Genomic DNA, 26,383 nt, shown 5'->3' on the forward strand with positions numbered 1-26,383 from the left:
ATTTGTCCATGTTTTTTTTATTCCTGCAAAATATACAAATGAATTTATATACAAGAAAAGACTGTACAGATGGGGCAGCCCCTACTGACAATAGTATAACGGCGCATTAATGGGCTCATTTAGCAATTTTCGAGTTTGTGAATTTCTCCGTTTTGTGTTTTTCTATTTCAAATACACTCGCTTTTTAAAAATAAAAAATGGTAATTTTTGCTTTTTTGTTATTATGGAAAACAAATAAAAAACTTGAATAATTCAAATTTGTCTGTTTACAAACTCGAAAAAAATCTCGAATTGAAAATATGGCTTGAGATTGCCTAGGACAGCTCCCATTGATTCTACATAAACCCACAAGCTTTTAGATGCCGAAGTTTTACATTCGAGTTTTTGGGGGTTTAGCACTTAATAAATATCAGACATTCTAGTGTTTAAACCATCATTCGAATTTTGGGAGTTATACAGGGCCGGAACTAGGGGTAGGCAGATGAGGCAGCTGAGGCAGCTGCCTAGGGCGCAACGATTGGGGGGCGCCAGGCAGAAGCCTCTCTTTGCGCTCTGTTTTCATTGCCCCTGCCGCTTGTGATTACTCGGCGGGGGCAATGAACTATCACCTTGCAACCCCCTCCGCGGGAACTGCGCATGCGCGCCCAAAACCGGGGGGGGGGGGCTTGCGTTAGCACAGGTGCAGTTATAGTACTAAAAAAGTACTGGAGTTATAGTACTAAAAAACTCCAATCATAAAAAAAAAAATCAAACGCGAACATTGATGAATCTCCCCCTAAATAAAACTAATGTCAAGGGCCAACAGCCATAAGCAATATTAGAACTTCAAAAATAGTAAATAATGGCGATAAAACGAAAAAGCCATCCCAGCCATCTAACAATCTCGTTGTACTTTGTGCTTAGATTTAAAAGACCTAGACCTCAATAATACTCATTCCTAAAGACATACAGCAACATATATTTGTGTGTGTGTATATATATCTAAGGCACTGTACACTGTAAGGCTATAATTTGTTCCACACATGGGTATTACCTCTGTCCATCTTCTGTTAGTGTCAACTTAAATCTGTCCTCGCTGTGGTGGCTGGAGGAGTTACTAGAATATGACACTTATGTTGGAGGCTCAGCCTCCAAAGACTTAGCACCCTTAATCCCACCCTATAAGAACTTGGATTGACTTCTCCATCCTATTAAAACAGGGGTTGGGCAACTGGCAGCTCTTTAGATGTTCCACACAGCCATAGGTTGCCCATGCGTTGACCCTTAGAAGAAGAATGTATCTTGGCAACGTTGAGAGGACAGTTTTAGAATAATACTACTCCCTATTAAATGTAACATATCTACTTTAGCATAGAATTCTAGAAACAAGGGCTTCTGGAAGACAGGGCTCATGTTCTTCAGCACTGTTAATGATAAACAGAGCTGTTCTCTTTGCCAGCAAAGAGATTAAAGTAGGCATAGCAAGCTCAAGGTCTTCTTGCCAGTGTGAACACCAGTCCCTAATGCAGTGGTTCTCAGCCTATGGGTCGGGACCCCTTTGGGGGTCGAACGAACCTTTCACAGGGGTCGCCTAAGACCATTGGAAAACACATATGGTCTTAGGAACCGAGACACCGCTCCTCTATGGTTGGGGGTGACCACAACATGAGGAACTGAATTAAAGAGTCGCGGCATTAGGAAGGTTGAGAACTACTGCCCTAATGGTATACTACACGCTAGTGATCAGGAATGTTATATAAGTGCCTTAAATCTCCCATTTATGTAAACTAGGAATCAGTTTCTCCTTCCAATAAGTATATATGCATTGTTTATACCAGTCTACCCAGGACAAGATAAACCTGTTAAAAGTCCAATACGACCAATAAATGAAACATGATGCTTCATCAAGATGTAAAGTGATATAACTCAAGTAAATTAATCCAATGAGATGAGTTCCGTCAGCAGCAATTTTTCAGTGGTCAGCACTATTTCTATAAAAACCCTTCAAACAACGAAGGGGAATGTAAATGGAAGACAATTCTAAAGTGGTCAACAAACTTCAAGAAAGAAATTTGAGAATGATCCAGGGATTCCAGGAGTCTCCCTTTCCGAGGTCAGTGGGAGAGCTGCGAAGATTCTATGGTGGTCATGATTAGCCGACTGATATCATCCAGCTTCTTGTCCAGCTGGTCGATCCTTTTCTCCAGTTCTCTGTGTGATGAGCTAAAGTTTAAATCCAGGTCCTCCATGATCATTTGCATCTGGAAGGGAAAAGGGTTATTAGGAACCGGTGATTTATGCTCAGAAACCTTCAGTTGTGATTTTAGTAGGGAGGTAGAATGAATAGGAAATAACAATGGCTATTCTGGGCCAACACAAGAAGAAACCACAGCCTTCTGCAATCAGCTGGTTCCTCTACTTAAAATAAAGTTACAGAGCAGTGAAAACAAGTTAGATGTAAAATGTCAGAGCAGTTTGAACTTGAGACTAAATATAGTTTCCTATATTATTTTTGGAGAAATTAATAGATTCTAAAATGTAGTAATGACCATGAACATTCTAATTGGCTTACCATTCCGGAAGGGGATTCCATTCCATATGGGGAATCAAGAGCAGAACTGGTCAGAGCTTTCACCCAAGGCATTACTACTTGGTAAGGCCCATTTATGCAATATATTGTCTATTGCCCCAGCTCCCCCACTCCCACTACAACATGGCACCACTCACAATCCCATGGAGTTTACACTCTGTAGGAATTGCATCCCTCACCTTGCCCTAGGCAGCTGCCTCTCCTAGATACCCCTAGTTCCTGGCTCAAAAAGAAGTCAACTTGACCTCACCAGAACTGCAAGAGAAGCTGGCCTCAACTACTCAAACAGTTGAACTGAAGAAGCTGCTGAGATGAGTAGTGAAACATAAGCTGGCCATACACGCACCGATAATATCGTACAAAACCTCGTTTCGTATGATATTCCATATGGGGAATCAAGACTCAAGAGCAGAACTAGGCAGAGCTTGTCCCCAAGGCATTACTACTTAGTAAGGCCCATTTATGCAATATATCCTCTCTCTTGTCTATGCCCCAGCTCCCCCACTCCCACTACAACATGGCAACACTCACAATCCCATGGAGTTTACTCTCTGTATGAATTGCATCACTCACCTTGCCCTAGGCAGCTGCCTCTCCTAGATACCCCCAGTTCCTGGCTCCAAAAAGAAGTCAACTTGACCTCACCAGAACTGCAAGAGAAGCTGGCCTCAACTACTCAAACAGTTGAACTGAAGAAGCTGCTCGGATGAGTAGTGAAACATAAGCTGGCCATACCCGCACCGATAATATCGTCCGAAACCTCATCCAAAACTTTGTTTCGTACAATATTCGGCGCATGTATGGCAAGTTGGAGAGTTGACCGATATCGTAGAAGGCTGCTGATATCGGTCAACTCGCATTCGGCCAGGTTAAAAGATTTTGATTGGGCACCATAGAAGGCGCCTGAGCAAAATCTGCCTTCTCGGCAGAAGGAGGTAGAAATCCTGTTGTTTCTACCTCCATATCTGACGATTCAGCCCTGAATGTTAGTGGAGGATTGGAAAATCGCCATGTGTGTGGCCACCTATACTCTAAAGGCAGCTCTGCCTATAATAATAATGCTTATATTTAGGACATAAGACATGGAATGTAGACTGGTAATCATGTTATTAAAGAGGGCTGGCACATGAGTTTTTTTTTTTAGATGTTCACACTTGAAAAAAGTAGGAGCACACATCAAACGTAGGAGCCAATCTAATGACCATGCAGACTCAGTATAAATAAATGCAGGGTCAGCTTACTGAGTTGTGGAAAGTCTGAGCTGAACTTTTCCAGATGTTTAAGATTTAGCGTAAACATATTCCTTATGAAAGTAAATCTACCATCTGAATCACCTAAAATGGGTACTTGCTAATTATCCCCACTGGGTTAGCCATGTTTGTGTAGAATAAGGCCTTGTTCACGCTGCAGGATTCCGTTAGATTACTATTAGTTCACTGCAACTATCATCTGTATATATCATTGGGAAGAGACCCATCACATTCTCATAGCAAAGGGTCCCGTTTAGTAGGACCTCTTCATATACTTTGTGGAAAATAACTGCAGCGACCAAAGCCCTCAGAGACACACTATAAGCACACTTAGAGACCTGTTCTTGCTGAACTATGCTCAATACAGAGTAATACCAGCAGCTGCGAGCCTTACCTTGGAAATATCCACCATGGCATTCATCTGATCCTTCAGGTTTTTGTGGCTTATTCGGCTACGACGAAACCTAGGGAACAAATCATTAAGTTAGCATATTATCAAGTTAATATCACCTTAAGTCCAACCTAGGCACCTTAATGAAGTAAAGCCCCTCCTACAAGGAGACTTTAAAACTGTGGAAAAAGGCCAGAGCCACCAACAGTTTATGGAAATACCACCAAAAACCCTCCTTTATTCCAACTAGGGATACACCGAACCCACTTTTTTGGGTTTGGCTGAAACCCCGAACCCACCCTGATGGATTCTGCTGAATCCCGAACTGAATCCCAATTATGGGGATGGGTTTATTCAGTTGGGCTTATGTAGAAAAGGTGCATAAACCCCCTTGGGTTCATAGTGTAATGCAACCCCTACTGGGAAGTGATGGATTCTGGAACTTGAAGTCCCTCTGCTTTCTAGAGAATCTCTGACCACCCATTATGGAAAGCAGAGAGGCTCTCTAAATGCAGGGACAGACAGACCAACTTATGGAAGAATGGACCCCTTCATGCTTATACAGGGTAGACTTACACATGAATGGCTCTGAGCAGGTTCCTCTGGTGCTGCCGGGTCTGAGCCTTGTCTCCTTTCTTGGTGTGTCGGTGCAGAAGCCATGCCTCCCCAAGCACATTGGCAGCAGCACATTTGATCTGCAGAAACATAGATAACCTTGACTTAGAGCTGCACCTCCTCCCTTACATTGTATGTTACGTTTTTAATCATGTAGAAATTGAGGAAACACATTTCATTGGATTATAAACCTACATTCAGTGCTTTATTGAACTCATCTTTCTACTCTTCATGTTCATAAATGTGGCAGGCCAAAGTGAGCTGTGGTTGAGTTTTTGGCAGTGGGGCCAATAATCAGATCTGCCATAGACCCTGCTAGTCTACACACAAGCAGAAATTAGGTCTTTGGCAAAGGTTTTTCCACCAAACCTAATAGATGACTAAATCAACCAATTAGATAGGGACAGAGATCGGCATGGGTCAGTTCATCAGGGAAGGCTCAATCATAAGCCAAGTATTGGAGTCTTTAGTCCAGTGATCCCCAACCAGTGGCTCCCAAGCAACATGTTGCTCCCCAACCCCTTGGATGTTGCTCCCAGTTGCCTCAAATCAGGTGGCCATTTTTGTATTCCTGGTTTGGGGGCAAGTTTTGGAAGCATAAAAACCAGGTGTACTGCCAAACAGAGCCTTCTATAGGCTGCCAGTCCACATAGGGGCTAAGAAATAGCCAATTATGCTTTTTACATTTGAATGTGGCTCACAAGTAAAAAATGTCTGGGACCCCTGCTTTAGTTTACTGTGATATGGCATAGTAGATTGTTGGGTATGGTTTGGCTTAATGGGAATGTGGCCATGAGTTAAACTGTAATAGGTACTACACCAACGCTTCCTCATAAGCTTTACATACAATGCAAACCTTTGTGTATTACGTGCATTGTAGAGTGTAAGCTCTTTTGGGCAGGGCTCTCTTCACCTCTTGTATCGGTTACTGATTGCTTTATATGTTACTCTGTATGTCCAATGTATGGAACCCACTTATTGTACAGCGCTGCGGGATATGTTGGCGCTTTATAAATAAATGTTAATAATAATAATTCCCCTACATTAAATACAGTTAAGCCAAACAAAAATGTGGCAGTTGGAGATCTTGTAATAAAATCTCTGAAACATTATACCAGGTCTGGTTTGTTTGGCTCGCAGGGCAAAACCTCAAAATACATCCTCCCAGAAAGAAAACATTCTTACTATAGGGCTTCATACAAGACATACTGTACCTCCCAGTACAAGTATGGGATCCCTTATCCGGAAACCCGTTATCCAGAAAGCTCCGAATTACGGAAAGCCTGTCTCCCATAGACTCCATTTTAATAAAAAAATATAGAATTTTTAAACTGATTTCCTTTTTCTCTGTAATAATAAAACAGTACCTGTACTTGATCCCAACTAAGATATAATTACCCCTTATTGGGGGCAGAACAGCCCTATTGGGTTTATTTAATGGTTAAATGATTCCCTTTTCTCTGTAATAATAAAACAGTACCTGTACTTGATCCCAACTAAGATATAATTACCCCTTATTGGGGGCAGAATAGCCCTATTGGGTTTATTTAATGGTTAAATGATTCCCTTTTCTCTGTAATAATAAAACAGTACCTGTACTTGATCCCAACTAAGATATAATTACCCCTTATTGGGGGCAGAACAGCCCTATTGGGTTTATTTAATGGTTAAATGATTCCCTTTTCTCTGTAATAATAAAACAGTACCTGTACTTGATCCCAACTAAGATATAAATAATCCTTATTGGATGGAAAACAATCCTAATGGGTTTAATTAATGTTTTATTGATTTTTTTAGACTTAAGATATGGAGATCCAAATTACAGAAAGACCCCTTGTCCAGAATACCCTTGGTCCCAAGCATTCTGGATAATGGGTCCTATACCTGTATATGAATGTTCTAAACAATGCAATGCATCGGTTACTAGTTATTTTCAGTATATACATTAGGGAGATTTTGGAGCTCATTTGGGCAAATTTGCCCATGGGCATTAACCCATGGCAACCAATCAGTGACTGGCTTTTTTCAGCCAACCAAGTGCATGTAATACAATGAATGTAACACTTTAATTGGTTGCCATGTGTCACTGTCCATAGGCAAATGTGCTTAGTGTTGGTAAATGACCCCCAGATGTGGAATTATATAGGTTTTATGGCCATTCAAAGGTACAGGGAGCACCATTCACCACTGGTTATGGCGGTTTGCAGGACCCAGGTCACACCACTGATTATTATTTTGGCTCGTTAACTATAAGCAGTGACTACTAATGAAACCTGACAATCTTATGCACCGCTGATTATCCCAATACAGGCCCTGATCCCTGGTGGCGCGGTGGTTGTTACGGCACGGGGACCACACAACAGGAAATAACTCCAATAAGAGGTTACTGTGTAATAGAACCTGGTGTGTGTGTGTATAAGGGGTGGGGGCGTCGTAAAAGCAAAAATAAACATTCACTAACCTGTTGTCAGGGGAAACAGATGTAAAGAAGCTAAAAACTGGCGCCAAGGAAGGTCAATTCACAACTGCTTGAGAATTTATGAACATCTGAAGGTTTTTTTTGTTTTATTTCTGACATCTCGTGCCAAGTGCGAGTTGGAACAGGGTTTTATCGTTTGTGGGGATGTTTTTGGTCTTAGTAAGGGCTAAGCACAGAAATATTTGCAATTCTGTATCTAACATGGGGTATCACAATTCTCTTCTCCCAACATTCCTAAATGGAACATTGGGAAAAGTCACATGATCATGCTCTGTCGTATGGATTTAAGGCATCTCTTCCAGATAATTAAACATGACAAGGTTAGAATAATTCGAAAATGATTTCAATTTGACCCAATGGTAAGACATTAACATTTGCTTCAATTTGTTGGCCAACTGAATCCAATTATTAGTTAATCAGATAATAAATAATTTATATATGTATATTCTGCTATATAAATGAGTTTTAAAGGGAGAATTCCAAAGGTTATCCTTTATAAGACACAGTACAGGTATAGGACCCATTATGCAGAATGCTCGGGACCAAGGGTATTTTGGATAAGGGGTCTTTGGATCTCCATACCTTAAGTCTACTAATAAATCAATAAAACATTAATTAAACCCAATAGGATTGTTCTGCCCCCAATAAGGGGTAATTATATCTTAGTTGGGATCAAGTACAGGTACTGTTTTATTATTACAGAGAAAAGGGAATCATTTAACCATTAAATAAACCCAATAGGGCTGTTCTGCCCCAATAAGGGGTAAATATATCTTAGTTGGGATCAAGTACAGGTACTGTTTTATTATTACAGAGAAAAGGGAATCATTTAACCATGAAATAAACCCAATAGGGCTGTTCTGCCCCAATAAGGGGTAATTATATCTTAGTTGGGATCAAGTACAGGTACTGTTTTATTATTACAGAGAAAAGGGAATCATTTAACCATGAAATAAACCCAATAGGGCTGTTCTGCCCCAATAAGGGGTAATTATATCTTAGTTGGGATCAAGTACAAGGTACTGTTTTATTATTACAGAGAAAAGGGAATCATTTAACCATGAAATAAACCCAATAGGGCTGTTCTGCCCCAATAAGGGGTAATTATATCTTAGTTGGGATCAAGTACAGGTACTGTTTTATTATTACAGAGAAAAGGGAATCATTTAACCATGAAATAAACCCAATAGGGCTGTTCTGCCCCAATAAGGGGTAATTATATCTTAGTTGGGATCAAGTACAGGTACTGTTTTATTATTACAGAGAAAAGGGAATCATTTAACCATTAAATAAACCCAATAGGGCTGTTCTGCCCCCAATAAGGGGTAATTATATCTTAGTTGGGATTACAAGGTACTGTTTTATTATTACAGAGAGACAGGCTTTTCGTAATTTGGAGCTTTCTGGATAACGAGTTTCCGGATAAGGGATCCCATACCAGTACTGAGCCCTTAGGGGGCCCCCGGTTGCACATTTCCATTTTAGCCCCTTGCTGTCCCCCTGAGAAACCTCAATAACCTTTGCGTTTCCATGAAGTTCTTTGAAACTCTAGCCCCCATTTTATTTTCATGCCCCTCGAGCAGGTGATTCTCTATTGTTAATTGGCCGTCACATGAGTCATAAATTTTGGGTTTTTTTCCTGCGTGCAAAACTTAATTGCTTCCTGTGAGGAAGCCGGAGTCTTGTGACGGAGCTATATAAAGAAACCTGAGGTCACACCCAGAGCTGTATTGTCCGAGTCGCCGGAGAGATCTGTATTTGGATACCAACTGTAGATTACACCAATGCCATATAAACACCAGCTATCCATATTGTATTCACACTTCTCCGTCACGCGTTTCACTCACGGATATGCTTTTTAATATCTGCTTGTTGGATTATAAAGTCAAGTAAAGCTATTTGGAAAGGATCAATAAACACCTGGTTGATATATGTGCTTATATCTGATTATTCTACTTTTTAATCCTAAATTTTCATCATCATTCATTGAAGTCAATATTTAACACCTGGTTCCTGGACGTTACCTGCTTCATGCAACGTATATCCATCATAAAAGTATGAACGTGCTTTTCGGCCCTTGTGAACTCCAGTTTCTGAGCAGCTACGGCAACGATGAGAGCGGTGCAACCAACCCCCTGAAAAAGACAGGGACAACATGGGTGGGTTTCAATGGCAACAATCCCTAGAGCTCGCTCAAACTGGATCCAAACACTTTGGTTGAGTGACTTGTGACTTTAAAGGAGAAGGAAAGGCTAATAAAGAGTTAATCTCAAGCTGCAGGCATACCTTCAGTTCTCTCAGTAGTGCCCTTAAGTCTCCCCATATTTCTCCCGTTCAGATGATCAGAAGCCAAACAGGAAGAAAAAATGCTGAGCTGTGTAAAGAAAGTTCCCATAATGCCTCTCTCCTGCACGGAGGCCGAGACCAAGTTAGTAAGACTATGGGGGAGATTTACTAATCTACGAATCCAAATCCCAAAATGGAAAAATTTGGATTGGAAACGATCATTTCGCCGTCTTTTCGTCGCCGTCGAGACTTTTTCGTATTTGTCGCGACTTTTTCATCGCCGCCGCAACTTTATCGTATTTTGAGTGACTATTTTGTCTCCATCGCGATTTTTCCGTATTGAGCAATTGTAAACGGCGGAAAAACCAATCCGATTTTTTCGCGACGGCGACGAAAAAGTAGCGGAACATACAAAAAAGTCGTGACGGCGTCGAAAAAGTCACAAAAATACCGATCATTACGAAAAATACGCATTCCGACGCCTTCGGACCGTTCGTGGATTAGTAAATCTCCCCCTATGAGTCAGCTTCCTGCTGATTGGCTCAGATCCACATTCCTAAGGGGGGGGAGTGAGTTCTTAGCATTCTTGAGAGAGAAGAGAGTAAAAGCTGCGTGTCTCTGGCACATGAATTACAGACACAACAAATCTTTTTCAGAGAAATCAGTGCAGCATTACTGTGAGTGCTTAGGGCTGTATTTACATAGACCTTTCTGATAAATCTTACTTAGTTTTTACCTTTCCTTCTCCTTTAAAGCAATGGATGACTGAGTTGTCTTTTCAGGTTTTGGATCTTCCTCAGATTCGAATATACAAATTAAAATTCAGTTCTGGCACGGTAATTGGCTGAATGTTTTGCTAAGGATTCAGTCTTTATTCACATTCACAAATGATGGCGTTGATGTGTCCCTGGTTTAGACTAAGGATTTTTAACCCCCAAAAATGGGTCCCAGTTATCCTGCATTAAAACCTGTTCAATAAAGAGAAGTAATTTATATAAAAAGGGGCATATACTACCCACAGGGTAGGGTGCAATCTGCCATGTTTTCTGCAAGTCGCTTGCCCTACAAGTAAAAGAATTGGCTGCATTCAGCTTCGCTGTATTTATGAGGGGCAGAAGGGAAGAGGCATTACTCCCCGCTCCCACCATTACCTGAACCCCAATATGTGTAACATTCAGATATTGGAAAACACCAGCTCATACAGGCCAAACAGGACATCCTGCCCTACAACAAAGTCCACAATTACTATGGAATTGTCGGGTCGGGGGGGACATTGTATTTTGTTGTAGAAGGGGCAGATCTTTATCTATACTTACGATATATATTTTTTGAAATTACATTGTTCCCACCCGCTCCCACTAATCCCTTGACACTCACCATAACTCCAGTGGATAGGCACACCAATTTGCCACAGACAGTATTCGGTACCATGTCCCCGTAGCCAATGGTTAAGAAGGTGATGGGTATAAGCCACAAGGCATTGGTCATATCTCCGGTGGGAACCTGTTTCTTCCTGAAAAGACAAAGTCACAATTACATCTCAAGAGAAGGAAACTAGAATATCCAAATGAATCACTTTCTTCATGATGCAAGAGGGACGTAGAGTTTAATGTATTAATAGGTGCAAATTATGTGCCTGGTGTAGAAAACTACAACAGCCAATCAGATGTTTGCCTTGCAGGAGTAAACGAGTAAGGCTACCTGCTGCCATTTATTACATACTCCCCACAGGCTTCAGCCAATGGGGTTTTCATTCCTGATCATCTAGACCAGGGTTCCCTTAACCTTTTTTATTTGGGAACCACATTCAGGTTTAAAAAGTGTTGATGAGTCACATAAGCATTAAAAAGTTCCTTGAGAATGCTAAATAAGGGCTGTGATTGGCTATTTGGTAGCCCAATGTGAACTGATGGCCTGCAGAAGGCTCTGCTTGGGGTAAAACTGCTTTTCTGTGCTTCCAAGCTTACCTCTAAAGGTGGCCATACACGGGCCAATTCTAGCTGCCGATATTGGTCCCTTAGACCGATTCAGCAGCTTATTGGCCCGTGTAGGGGCACCAACGACGGGCCTGCCTGACCGATATCTGGCCTGAAATTGGCCAGATATCGATCGGGCAGGTTAAAAAATTTAATGATATCAGGGATTGGCTCATTGATGCGGTCCCCGAACTGACTGCGCCTATTACCGTCGTTCTAATTCGATCGTTTGGCCCCAGGGCTAAACAACCAAATTAACCTGAATTCCCTGAATTCACCCACCCATAGGTTGTATGGCCACCTTAAGGCAGAAAAATAAAAATGGCCAACCACTGTGAGGACACTGGGAGCAACATCCAAGGGGTTAGTGAGCAACATGTTGCCCCCGAGCCACTGGTTGGGGATCACTGATCTAGACCAATGCCATAAAAACCACTTTACTGGAGATGCCAACATAAGTCCTCCACTATTGTAGGCCCCATTCTGCAGGGGCAATTGAGGGTATAGGTTCCCTTTACATTTAATTTTATATATTAGTTTGCAATTTATCTTTGAAAACTCTAAGCCGCCTAACAGTATAACATGCAATTCCCAGTAGCCACTGACCTTTCACACACAGAGAGAACCCAGGAGGAGACAACCCAAAGGCTTATGGACAATATGAGGAGGACCTTGCCAGGACACGTGTTCATCAAGACCTTCATAACAAACTTGTACTGGAATTTAATCTTGTTGAGGGAGCCGATGCTTCTGTACGAGGTATCCCCCAGCACGCGGCTATAAAGGAGAACGGTTCTGGGCAACAGATAGACCCGCAGGAACATGAGAATGGACAGGAATATGTCTGCTTCTGAGAGGAACTCCAGCTCTTCAGAATTGTTTCCCTGTTCCTCCACACACTGTAGCACATATGGGAAGGGGTGTATGGCGCACACCACAACCTCCAGCAGGATCCAGCCAATATTCTTTGCATTTATAGCAATGCGCCAATCTTGCAGAGAATTGTCATTCATAAAGATCTGTGGGCGGAAAGAAAGAATGAGATCATTTTGCTTTGCTAAACTGTGTTTAGCACAGAGAAATACTTCTGCTGGTAGAGTTTTATGGCTATGGCTATGAGCAAATATGGGGTAATGGGCTGTTCCTGCTGGCTTGTAGGGGGTTGTTCCTGCAGAACTGTGCTTAGAACATGGGATTACATATACTGCCATAGTTTTATACCATTAAATACAGGGTTTTTATTCCATGTACTTGTCTATAGAGATGTAGCGAACTGTTCGCCGGAGAACTAATTCACACGAAAATCGGGTGTTCGCAAGTTCGCAAGTTCGCGAACTTTTAGCGATGTTCGCAATTTTGGGTTCGCCTTAGCTGGAGCCAAATTTTGACCTCTCACCCCAGAGCCAGCAGATACATGGCAGCCAATCAGGCAGCTCTCCCTCCTGGACCACCCCCGGACCACTCCCTTCCATATATAAACCGAAGCCCAGCAGCCATTTTACATTCTGCCTGTGTGTGCTTGATGAGTTAGCATAGGGAGAGAGCTGTGCAGGGGTTTGAGGGACAGTTTAGGTAGCTTTGCTGACTAGTAATCTACTTTCTACTGCTCTGTATGTAGCTGCTGTGGGCAACTGTCCTGCTGATCTCATCTGCTGTAACCCAATACGTTACACATAGTAGTGACATTGCATTGCAATAAAATCACCTGAGCGATGTTTTTCCACCAGCAATAATATATTCCGAATCCACTACTGCGGCGTTTTGTCTTTGCGTGTGTAACCTTTACACGACTTGATTGGCATGTAGACGCCGGACGTTTTAAAGCAGTTTATTACACAAGTTTAGAAATGTAGTGTGATTTCTGCCCTTTACAGCACAAAACGCAACGCTGTGTCAACAACGTATTTTTCAGAGAAATTTTTGCCCTTGATCCCCCTCCAGCATGTCACTGTCCAGGTCGTGGCACCCTTTAAACAACTTTAAAATCAGTTTTCTGGCCAGAAATGGCTTTTCTAGGTTTTAAAGTTCGCCTTCCCATTGAAGTCTATGGGGTTCGCAAAGTTCGCAAAAGTTCGCACTTTTTGGCAGAAGTTCGCGAACGGGTTCGCGAACTTTTTTTGTGAGGTTCGCTACATCCCTACTTGTCTATGTGCCAGTTATGCTGGTAGAGTTTTATGGCTATGGCTATAAGCAAATATGGGGTAATGGGCTGTTCCTGCTGGCTTGTAGGGGGTTGTTCCTGCAGAACTGTGCTTAGAACATGGGATTACATATACTGCCATAGTTTTATACCATTAAATACAGGGTTTTTATTCCTTTTACTTGTCTATGTACCAATGCGCCACCAGTAGACACCAGAAGGTTCTTAGTGTCAATGTGTAGCCACCTACAATGATCACAGCATCCCTTTGTTGCTGTTAGGGGGCCATATTGTGAATCACATTTGCCATTCTGTCCCAGGGCACCTAGCTGGGGCCACTAGAAGAGCACTGACTGCCATAGAGTGGGACAATTGGGCCAAAAAAGGTTCCAGCTCTCCAAACTGGTCATGTTCCTTTACCACTGGATCTTCAGGCATGGAAGCTAATAGAAACTGCAGCATTTTCATGTTATATAACCACAAAACATAATCCAGGCAAATGCAGCCCATGGTTCTGTTTGTATGTTTTTTTCATCACAGACATATTCACTGTGGCTAATGTCCTATTTATTAGTAACTTTAATTATGTTCTTTACCCCTGCTGAGGGTTTGTATTGAAATAAACACATTACAGCTCCCTGCTCTTTCATTTAGTTGCATTACAGCTACACAGTGTCCAGACTATACAACCAGTCATTGCTTGTCAGTAGCCAATCAGCACTAAAGAGAGAGCAAGCTCAGGGAATGTTGGAGGGGGCCAGGAGTGTAGAGACCCAGTGCTAATTGTTGCACAATTCCATTATAAACATTCAATATCACGAGGCTTGGAGGTTGGGGCTCCCTAAAATCTTTTTGCTGAGGGGCAAAGTGACTTGTAGTTATGCTACTGCTGAACGGTAGTTTGGGTAGAGAGAGCTGTAGAAGTAAACACTTGGGAAATATTCCAGTCTGCTATTTTATTGGGCTACTTTATTTTACCAATGGGCAATAACAATAAACTTGACCATGCTGCCTGCTCCTCCCCTACCAGATGTAAAACGCATAGCTCTAGACAAGAGTTTACAGCAATCTCTTCTTTGCTCAGCTCGCACTCTCTATCTCCATTTAGGGAGGAGTTTTCCCTAGAGGGACCACAGGGGTCAAATACACTGGTGTAGAATGGGCCTTTGGCTACCAGCTAACTATTGCTAAACTAGCATATCACTTTAGCCATTGGACAAGCTACATCAGATATGGGCACCCCGGGCTCCAAACATCCCATCTGCATCAAGGCCAGTCATTTTTAAAGGGTGGCTCAAGGCCATAGGTTACAGGGTACTTAATATCCATACTCAGCACGTGCCTTTCCTTAGGGGGGCACAGAAGAGGAGGTTAGATGGTGGTTAATGAGGAGCTGAAGCCTAAGCTACATAGTTCTGCTGTCCTTTGCATTGGTAAAGGAACATTAATTAGTAGGAACATATAAGTGTCTTGGTCTGTTGGGGCTGGGTTCACCAACTTAGTAGAGTTAGTTATTTATTAAGTTAGGTTGAAAAAAGACATACGTCCATCACATTCAACCATAATGCCTATGTATAACCTGCCTAACTTCTAGTTGATCCAGAGGAAGGCAAAAAACCCCATCTGAAGCCTCTCTAATTTGCCCCAGAGGGGACAAAATTCCTTCCTGACTCCAAGATGACCAGTCCCTGGTCCCTCTATCCTTTGGATAGAGTCCATGTTCAATTAAAAAAAATGCATGTCTAAATAGGCCACGCTACTGATCCACCATGGCCATGCCCTGTTATACCCAAACTGCCCCAGATCTACCCAAACTCTGTCCCTGTACTCCCCAGCAAGCCCAAGTCATTCAGGGACCTGCTTCCCCCCACAAATATACCAGTCTGTATATAGCATCTCTGTATATTTATAAAGGGCAGGACACCCCATCTCCAAACTTATGTTGTACTCTGTATAAACACAAAGTGGAGGCTTGAATGGGGAACAAACCCCTATAGCTTTGCCCATCCCCTCCTCAACAACTAAGGTTGCCACCTTTTTTATGATGTAATACCGGCCTTTGGGTGAGGGAGTAGGAGGTTATATCACACAGGGGCAGGGAAATGGGTGGGAGAGGGGCGGGCTGGGCTGGGAAATGGGCAGGGCACGGGCAGGACTGTCCTTATAAGGGGAAATCCAGCAGCAGAGAGGGTTGGGAAGGGAAGGATTTTTAGGGTATTACAAATTTACCGCCAGTGTAGTTGCCCCTATGTAATTTTCCCTATTTCCTATCAAATGTAGAGCTGCGCAGGCAGGTTGGTGACTTGGCATTTAACTTCCAGTTCCAGGTTCCCATGTGCTGACTGCCGGTCAGGACCAAGCACCCTGGGAATCTGTTCTTGTCCCAGCTTGCCCTCTCTCCTGAATGGGGATCAGTGCCCCTGAGCCTGGAAGAGATGCAGCCATTTAGCTGGCAAGTACTCAGGAACAGGGATGTTTGCTTTGAAGCATTTGCCCAGGGCCACCAGGATATGGGGCCTGCTAGAACACATTTCACACAGATCACTTTGGGCAGAAGCATCCTGCAGAGATGGCAGACCCCTCATTTAATTCAACTGGACGAGCTCTGTAGTATAGTTATTTGAATTTCTTTGCCTTTTTTCTTGTGGCATTACCATTTTGTCATTTATCTGCTCCCAGGGCAGTTGGCCCAGGTTCGTACACCTGGGGACCATGCCTATTTCAGTAAGAACAGTCCATTTCTTCACTGCCTGCCTTACTATATTAAACTTCACGCACTTGAGGCTTATTCTCACAAATTTCTTGGAGCAGTGGGAGCCCACCAGTACTATTTTGCACAGGGCCTGCTGGTACATTAAAGTGGTCCTGCCCACTGGGGCTGCAACCTCTAGGGCTCTTTTCCCGACGTCTGCCCCACCCCATTCCCTGCCGGATCCCTTTCACCAGTCCAACCCTGATGTTTTGGATGCTTTCAGGCCGATTCATGTTCCTCTGTAAAATACTGGCTGGATTTTGTGGTTAGTAGAACCTTAGCCTGTATTCCAGCATCCCAAGACACTGTGCAGGGCTGAGCTGAAATCTTCACAGCCACATAATAGGTATATTCCTTTAAAATAATGGGCTGAAGAAGAGCAAAACAAAAGTTAAATACTGTTAGCAAGTCGCCCTTTACAATATCTCTGTCTGAGTTAGATATGGGCAAACGCTTGGATCCAGGAGAATGATAAGTCCTATCAGGGATAGCCAGTTAGTAGAGGTGGGGCTGAAAACATGGACACTCTATCCGCCCATACTCGGCACACACACTCTGCAGATTAGATTATAGGCAGACGAAGAGACGTTCTAACCGCACATAACATCTAAACACAGGGGCATATTGTTCCTGTACATAAATACATGCAAATATATATTTCCTTGCCAAAAACCTCTGTTTACACAAGATCAGGAAATATGGAGAAAGCCCAGCCTTACACGGGAGAGAGCCATGTGTGGGAAATGATTATGTTTCTTCATGCCGGGCAAAGATTTGGAAGATACTGAACTAAAGTCAATTTGCAACTGGCCTTCATTTTGTTATTATTTGTGGCTTTGGAATTGGGGACTACCCATATTAAAACACTTTTTAAGCATTTACAGAGATCCTTGGATGTTCAGCAGACACAAGTAATTTACTGCACAGAGGGTGTAGCCTGCGTCCCAGCAGCTAAACACACAAATAGCTCCCAGTGTATTGCTAATTCACATCCGGCTCTGTGTTGGCACGCGCGTCAGGTATGGTGGTGTCTGTCTCTGGGATGAGGGAGTCATCGCTATTCGCCAGCATAACGCAGGGTTGGTGAGTGAGATGGCCCTTAGGTTTGGAACAAAACCAGTTTGCAGGTTGTGCGTTCTTGTAAAAAATGGTTTACTGGGTGTCTGGAGCAGTGAGCAACAGAGGGTTAGTGTGGAGAGTTCTATGTGGGCAATTGGCACAGAATTGTAATCTTATCATAGGCAACAGAGAGTTAGAAGGTTTAAGGTTGAGGCATGATGGGAGCTGTAGTCCAGCAACATCAGGGTTGTACAATAAAACTTTCCCCCAAATCCCCAGGGCCAGCGGCTGCATTAAAATGCAAGAAATCCCCCAATGAGAATCCCAGCTGATGTGAGTAAATCCGGCTCCCTGTTCTCTGTTCCTGCAATTGGAGTTGGGAGCAATAAGCACAGTTTCCCAGCACTGAACAAGTCTGTCCCTTTATCCCCATGTCTGATTCCTGTGCCATATAATGACGGGAAAAATGCCATCATTATCTCTATATGTAAGGTACCAGGGAGATGCCTGACACAGTGCTGGGAATCAGCATTCTCATTGGTCACTTCTCTTGCACTTATAATGAAGTTTTTGATCAGTAGAATTCTCATTAGTGAATTTTCTTGCATCTATAACTATGTTTTTTGGCAACTTCTATAGCAAAACTAGGGGGCGCAGTGGGACAGAGTTATGGTTGGGTTTATAGCCCCATTAATGTTGTATTGGTGGGCAGCTGGCACAGACCAGTAGTCCTTTCATAGGCAACCAAGGGTTAGAGCAGAGGTCTAGGGATGTAGCGAACCTCAAAAAAAAAGTTCGTGAACGCGTTCGCGAACTTCTGCCAAAAAGTGCGAATATTTGCGAACTTTGCGAACCCCATAGACTTCAATGGGAAGGCGAACTTTAAAACCTAGAAAAGCCATTTCTGGGCAGAAAACTGATTTTAAAGTTGTTTAAAGGGTGCCACGACCTGGACAGTGGCATGCAGGAGGGGGATCAAGGGCAAAAACTTCTCTGAAAAATACTTTGTCGACACAGCGTTTCGCAAAAACGCAAGCTATTCTAGCGGAAATATGCAGCGTTTTTTGCTATTTCGCGCTAAGCACCATGGAAACAGGATTTGCTGAAAAACGCCATGTGTGGCTTGTGCGGCGTTTTTAGGCCTAGAAAAAACGCAGCGGAAAAACGCCACACGAACCCAAATTGCGAACATACACGAAAAGTTCGCGAACTTGCGGACTTGCGAACACCCAATGTTCGCGCGAATTAGTTCGCCGGCGAACAGTTCGCTACATCTCTACAGAGGTCCCCAACCTTTTTTACCTGTGAGCCAAATTCAAATGTAGAAAGAGTTAGGAAGCAACACAAGCATATGAAATGTCCTGGGGGTACCAAATATGCGCTATGGTTGGCTTTTTGGTGGCCCCTATGTGGTCTGGCAGCCTACAGGAGGCTCTATTTGGCAGTAGACCTATTTTTTTTTATTCAACCAGAACTTGACTCCAAGTCAGGAATTCAAAAATAACTACCTGTTTTGAAGCAACAGGGAGCAACATCCAATAGGGGTTGGTGAGCAACATGTTGCCCTCGTGCCAATGGTTGGGGATCACTGGCTTAGAGAGTTCTTGGTGGGCAGCTACCATAGAATGATACCAACCTATGCAATGAAAGGTAGTTTTATAGCTTATTGGATTCTTGGTGGGCAGTTGGCAATAGAGAATTAGTTTAATGAGTTTTGGCGATGACACAAAGTGGTGTTATCATCACTAACATTACCTCTAGCAACAGAGGATTAGCTCAGTCAGTTCTAGGTGGGCAGTTGGCACAGAATGATAATCTTATCATAGGCAATAGGGGGGTCAGATCAATTAATTCTTTGTGAGTAGCTGGCACAGACTGGTAGTCATAGTCAACAAAGCATTAGCTTAGTGAGTTCTTGATGGGCAGCTAACATAGATTGTTAGTATCATCATATGCAATAGAGCGTTAGCTCAATGGGTTCTTGGTGGGCAGCAGGCAGTAGAGGATTAGGTCAATGAGTTTTGATGATGACACAAAATAGAGTTATCATTACTGGCAACAGATGATTAGCTCAATGAGTTCTACAGTAAGTGGGTAGTTGGCACAGAATAGTAATTGTATCATAGGCAATAGCGCTTTAGATCAATGAGTTCTGGCTGAGTGGTGGGGCTGTGCATGAAATGGTGCATAGGGGTGTGTAACTAGTACCCAGGTAATTAACTGGGTGAACATAGCAATGTTTATTTATTACCCATAACAAACACTATGAAACTGTAGAGTATCTTGGGTAACATCCAGCATATAACCCACAAGCAATTAATTGGTAGCTAGGCATAACATTGAGCTTTGCCCACGAGAAATAATAGAGCATTCATCTTCATTGGTCCCAGCCACTGTCAAATCAAACAGCACTCGTCTAAATAGAGTAATGAGTAATATTAACAGATTTCTATGACACAATATGCCTCTTCATCAAGTGTGCTCAGACAATACAATGGTTTATTTATTTATAGCGCAACACTGTAGAAAGTAACCACTATAATTACAAGGCATAGCAACTCCAACACGTCCAAACAACAAAACATGCTTTGTAATGTCACACAAAATACACATTAAAACAACTAAATGTATGGACCCATAGGGTTAATCGCCCCTATGACTTTAGTTACTAGGCAGAAGACACTGTATCTAGTTTCACTAATTTATATATCTACTTTATTGCCCCGTAGGTTTGTGACCACTTCCTGGCACACTTTAATATAGTGCTTGGAAAAGGGTGGCACTTCCACTTTGGCCTTCATCTGTTGAACTGGGTGGATAGGTTTAGGGACCCTTGAGTCAGCAAGGCCCAGCAAAGAGTCCTGCCCTAGAGGGACAACCATTCTAGTGAAAATCAAAGAGCTGGGACCCCGTGAACGGAGTTTAGTCAGTTACAGGATAGCATCTGTTATAACATGTTCTATGAAAGGGAGATAGTTGGGAATAGCTCAAACATGCAGCCTGTGCTCCAACAAGGGGAGGTAGCTGGAGGTATCTTTCCCTAGGCTTTGCCTGAAGGCAGTACTATAGAGGCATTCAGGTTATATTCTTCTCCTTGATCCAGTTCTACTGTAAGACATCCAGACCACATTTGCTAGAAGGTGAACCTTATACCCACTAGGCCAGGGGTAGGGAACCTTGGCTCTCCAGCTGTTATGGAACTACCAGTCCCACAATGCATTGCAGGAGTCTGACAGCCACAGTCATGGTTAATTAAGGAAAATGCTTGCTGGGATTTGTAGTTGTATCACAGCTGGAGAGCCAAGGTTCCCTACCCCTGCACTAGGCTATATCCACAGAGTCACATTGCTGTCTCTGCCTTAATTGTATCTAATATCTATTTCCATACTGCTTCTATTGGATTTGTGAGCATAAACCTTGGTGCTTTGACAATAAATCCTTTTGTTACTTGTATTTTGCAAGAAGCTCATAGCACCCTCTACTTTTACTTTTCAAAACACCACCTCACCTTCCTTTTCCACTTAGCAAAGGCCCATCTGGTGGAGAGAGTACATTGTGACCCATGTTCTACTGTTCACTAGCTTGGGGAGGCCTGTTTTAGCCAAGATAGGGTTACATAAACATGGTAGACCAACGGCTGTTTTAATTCGGTTCAAGTTGCAGAGTGCAGCCACTGCCCCTGATCCTACCACTGCCCCTGATCCTACCATTGCCCTTAAGTGATACTTGCAACAACTTATAAGCTCTTAGTGCTTACCATCTGAGAAGTAATATTTTCAAGGAATCAACTGCAGGATAGCAAAATAGTCAACTGCAGTATTAAAGAGCCATGTCATACTGCTTTCTGGCCATTTGGTAATGACGAAGCCTTAAAGCTGTAGACTCCATGTCTCCATGTTTCCTGCCAAGGTGAGAAGAAGGTAGCTTACCTGAATCTCCTTGAGGTGAAAGGCAATGATCAGAATAATCAGGATTACGGTCGAGATGCTTATGCTGCACTTCACCAAGAAAAGGTACGGAAACCACTGGAAAATAAAACACAACATAGAGTTATACAATATATAGAGTATTTCAGCACAAACATGGTTTCTATTTAGCAATTAACATCGTACGTAGGGTTCTGTATTGTGTGCCCATCATTACAATACACTGGACACCAGGTATGGAGCATGGAACCTCATAGAGGACTGACTGCAGGACCTTTATTACCAAAGTGAGCTGGACTCTCTGATGCCTCCCTGAGGAACAGTGGTTTAATGTGATGTCTATGAAGATTCTCATTCATCCACATCATGATATTCAGTATCTAGTAGAATTAAGTCTAAAGCAACTGGACTTTTCTGAGTTTTTTCTTGAAAAACTTTCACCACTCATCGGAGTGGCTTCTTCAGTTCAAATGACTGGTCCCGGCATTTAAACTCGCAAAAGTCCAGTTGTTTTAGACTTAACTCTACAGGTATATGACCCGTTATGCAAAATGCTCGGGACCAAGGGTATTCTGGATAAGGGGTCTTTCCATAATTCGGATCTCTATACTTTTAGTCTACTAAAAAAATCAATAAAACATTAATTAAACCCAATAGGGCTGTTCTGCCCCCAATAAGGGGTAATTATACCTTAGTTGGGATCAAGTACAGGTACTGTTTTATTATTACAGAGAAAAGGGAATCATTTAACCATTAAATAAACCCAATAGGGCTGTTCTGCCCCCAATAAGGGGTAATTATATCTTAGTTGGGATCAAGTACAGGTACTGTTTTATTATTACAGAGAAAAGGGAATCATTTAACCATTAAATAAACCCAATAGGGCTGTCCTGCCCTCAATAAGGGGTAATTATATCTTAGTTGGGATCAAGTACAGGTACTGTTTTATTATTACAGAGAAAAGGGAATCATTTAACCATTAAATAAACCCAATAGGGCTGTCCTGCCCTCAATAAGGGGTAATTATATCTTAGTTGGGATCAAGTACAGGTACTGTTTTATTATTACAGAGAAAAGGGAATCATTTAACCATTAAATAAACCCAATAGGGCTGTCCTGCCCTCAATAAGGGGTAATTATATCTTAGTTGGGATCAAGTACAGGTACTGTTTTATTATTACAGAGAAAAGGGAATCATTTAACCATGAAATAAACCCAATAGGGCTGTTCTGCCCCAATAAGGGGTAATTATATCTTAGTTGGGATCAAGTACAGGTACTGTTTTATTATTACAGAGAAAAAGGAAATCAGTTTTAAAATTTTGAATTATTTGATTGGAGTCTATGGGAGACGGGCTTTCCGTAATTCGGAGCTTTCTGGATAATGGCTTTCTGAATAAGGGATCCTATAGCTGTACTAGATACGGTTCAATGTGATGTTGGCAGGGAAGGCAAGGGAAAGGGAAATTCTCATTGTTTGCCATTTGGTTTAATATAAACTTCAATAACATTTGAGTTAAAGAGAAAGAGAGAAGGCAATGTCAGTAAATAGAAACTGTGGAGGGAGCAGTCAAGTACAATCAACTGAGAACCACACAGACATGGCTACTAAGGTCACAATATAAAGTATAAATTCTTATTGTATAATCAGATGAATTCACCTTGTTTCAGTTACACAAGTAGCACATACATAAAGACTTGAGTGCTTGATTCCCACACTAAGGAGAGTTACGGTGGCCCTATTATTGTATGAAGTGTATTTACTTGGTGTGGGTTAAAACCACTCATCTATTAAGAGGGTGAGATAAACACCAGTAAATACACGGCCACTCCTGGGATCATACCATGGCAAAAACATCACTTTTTTGATGGGAGTGGAACGTTCCAGAATGACGATGCTCCCATCAAGAAGTCACAAGTGTTCAATTAATGGTTCAATAAGCAAGAGAACAATGCAAGGTACGGCCGTGCCAGTCAGCCGATCTGAGCACTTGGGGAGTTTACATCACAAAATGAAACATGGCAAGAAGTGGTGAGTGCGATGACTTCCTTCACAGTTTTATGGGGTTGTTCACTTTTGAGTTAAATTTTAGTATGGTGCAGAGAGTAATATTCTGAGACAATTTGCAACTGGTCTTCATTTTTTATCATTTTTAGCTTTTTAGTTATTTTACTTTTTGTTCAGCAGCTCTCCAATTTGGGATTTCAGCAGCTATCAGGTTGCTACGGTTCCAGTTACCCTAGCAACCAGGCAGGAGACAGGAATATGAATAGAAGAGGGCCAGAAAGATAAATAATGAAAGGTAACAATAACAATAAAATTATAGCCACACAAAGCAAAATGGCTGCCGGGGTCAGTGACCCCCATTTGAAAGCTGGAAAAAGTCAGAAGAAGAAGGCAAATAATTAATAAACTATAAAAGAAAAGAATCTTAACCAAATTGAAATATACTGTATATATCAGTAAATTTTGCCCTGGTACATCTTTTCCCTTGATCCACCATTTTTGTGCCCCCTCAGAGATCAGCTGACAGGAAGTGATGCAGCTCTAACTGTAACAGGAAGTAATGTGGGAGCAAAAGGCAGAACTCTGCCCATTCATTGGCTGATGGGGCCTAGCATGTATGGATGCCTTGGCTTGTTTGTGTGCACTGTGAATCCTATGATCCCAGGGGGCGGCCCTTAATTCCTAAAATGGCAGTTTCCTATTTAGGATTACCCAATGGCACATACTACTAAAAAGTATATTTTTATGAAAGTAGTTTATTTAGATGAAGCAGAGTTCTACATATGAGCTGGTTTATGTAATATATTTTTACAGAGACCGTAACTGGTCAAATGAATGGCAAAAAAAACCCTTTGTAAAAGACCAAATCCCAACTGATTCTGTATTCCAGATATTTATACCATGTTGGTTCACAAATAGAATCATTAATCTAATTTTGAGCCGTGCTTACAGTTAACGATGCCAGTTCAATTGAAGGAAACATGCAGCGCTGGAAGTGGCCCATTACATCACTTCTCACTGTAACTGGTGCCAACGGGAGCTTTTATTTGGCACAGGTCCGACTGACTCTCTCACCTTATGATGTACAAGTAACTGCTCTCCAGTTCACATTGTTCTTTAAAAGGTTTTGCTTTGTGTGCCGCTAAACCTCAGGAAGCTTTTTCGCAACCGGGGTGGGAGAAAACTCATTCTGGATGTTTCCCAAACCGGCAAGACTTCTAATGCTTTCCGTGCCCTTTTAAAAGAGCTCTAAACTAAGGAGCTGGAGGAATTGGTACAGGGAGGAGGGCTTTGGGTTTAAGGGAACCAGACTGGTTTTTCAGTCAACTGTGAGGAATAGACTGCTCCTGTTGCTCCAGCTGTTTGAGGAGAGGATGGCTAGAAGGTCAGAGGCAACTTTAAATTAGGCTTGGGGGGTAGTAGCAATGGGAAATAGTGTTGAAAATACAGTAGGTTAAGTGGCATAACAATAGACTAAGCAGATCCCATGGTCATGTAAGGTGGGGGTCTGCTTCTTCCATTTTACTTATAAACCCCCAGACCATGCCCAGACTTAGACTGTAAGCTCTACGGGGCAGGAACCTCCTTCCTACTGTGTCTCATACCACATGGCACTTACTCCCTGTGTATTTATACTTATTTATTGTATTTATTATAACACTTGTCCTCCCTGTGTGTAATTTTGTATTCTGTAAGATTGTACAGCGCTACATACCCTTGTGACGCTTTATAAATAAAGTTATACATACATACATGCCGGCTCCAACGTAGGAGATCGGGCAGGGAGTGGGGATTTATACCCAAGTGAGCAGGGGGGGGGATGGTGGACACATCAGGGCAGGGTCCTGGTAAGGTTGCAACTCAGGCCCCTCTTTTTTTGCAGGCTTGGAGCAGAGTAGTTACACCAATGGTAGGTTAGATAGTAGGTTAGGCACAGTAAGGCACAATGGTGGTGGTAAGGAAGATGTGGTTAGCATAGATCAGGGGTCCCTGACCTTTCTCACTCGTGAGCCACAGTCAAATGTAAAAAGACTTGGGGAGCAACACAAGCACCATAAAAGTTCATGGAGGAGCCAAATAAGGGCTAAGATTGGCTATTAGGCAGCCTGTATGCACCCTATCAGCTTACAGGGGCTTTATTTGGTAGGAAATCTCAAAAACTTGCCACCAAGTCAGGAATTCAAAAATACCTCCCTGGTTTGGGGGCACTGAGAGCAACACCCAAGGGGTTGGAGAGCAACATGTTGCCCTGAGCCACTGGTTGGGGATCACTGGCTTAGATGATAGAGAGAACCAGAAGCCAAAAGCTGGAGGATTGGCATGAGTAAACAATGTACCAACTGGCAGCAGTATTTGATGTATGTTCATTAATGCAAGAAGTCAGACTGGTTAAAGGGGTAATTATGAGTTAAAGTAGGTGGCACTACATGAGAAATATGAGGGGGTCATTCACAACATGAAAGACAGGGTGCAAAGTGCAAACAAAATAGCTCTATCCTCCATTTTTTTGCATTTTGTGCCCTCCCTCCAATGCTAGAAGAATTTTGCAACATAATACAACACCAGGGTAACAGTTGCTATAATACTGTCTCATTTAATATATGTTATAGAAAACAAACATACTCCAATAAACCAAAACTAAATCTAGCATTCTTGAAAGCTAATTGTACCACATACATAACCTTTAATAATTAACCGCATTGACTGAGCCATTACTGTCCTCAGTTATTCACTTAGGAGAGAACTTTAATATCATTGTTTAGGAACAACCTATATGGACAAACTCAACTGTGACAAAGTTAATAGAAAGGAAGAAAAAAATTATTTAAAAAGCTAGAGACACGTCTTTTAGGACAAAATACAGGTATGGGACCTATTATCCAGAATGCCCGGGACCTGGGGTTTTCTGGATAAGCGTAATTCGGATCTCCTAC

General features: G+C 42.3%; 1 protein-coding gene across 1 annotated transcript in view; it reads right to left on the reverse strand.

Moving 5' to 3' along the window:
• Positions 1-26,383, reverse strand: part of kcnn4 (potassium channel, calcium activated intermediate/small conductance subfamily N alpha, member 4) — a 56,998-nt gene continuing 30,615 nt past the window's right edge. Inside the window, exons 2-8 of the mRNA XM_004916395.3 lie at positions 21,447-21,542; positions 12,173-12,585; positions 10,968-11,103; positions 9,329-9,439; positions 4,787-4,905; positions 4,214-4,283; positions 1-2,240 (exon numbers count right to left, since the gene is read on the reverse strand). Coding sequence (XP_004916452.1) covers positions 2,094-2,240; positions 4,214-4,283; positions 4,787-4,905; positions 9,329-9,439; positions 10,968-11,103; positions 12,173-12,585; positions 21,447-21,542 — 1,092 coding nt within the window. The 3' untranslated portion in view covers positions 1-2,093. The remainder of the gene's footprint in view (positions 2,241-4,213; positions 4,284-4,786; positions 4,906-9,328; positions 9,440-10,967; positions 11,104-12,172; positions 12,586-21,446; positions 21,543-26,383) is intronic.

Source organism: Xenopus tropicalis, chromosome 7 (assembly GCF_000004195.4).
Source record: "Xenopus tropicalis strain Nigerian chromosome 7, UCB_Xtro_10.0, whole genome shotgun sequence".
Classification (NCBI taxonomy): Eukaryota; Metazoa; Chordata; class Amphibia; order Anura; family Pipidae; genus Xenopus; species Xenopus tropicalis.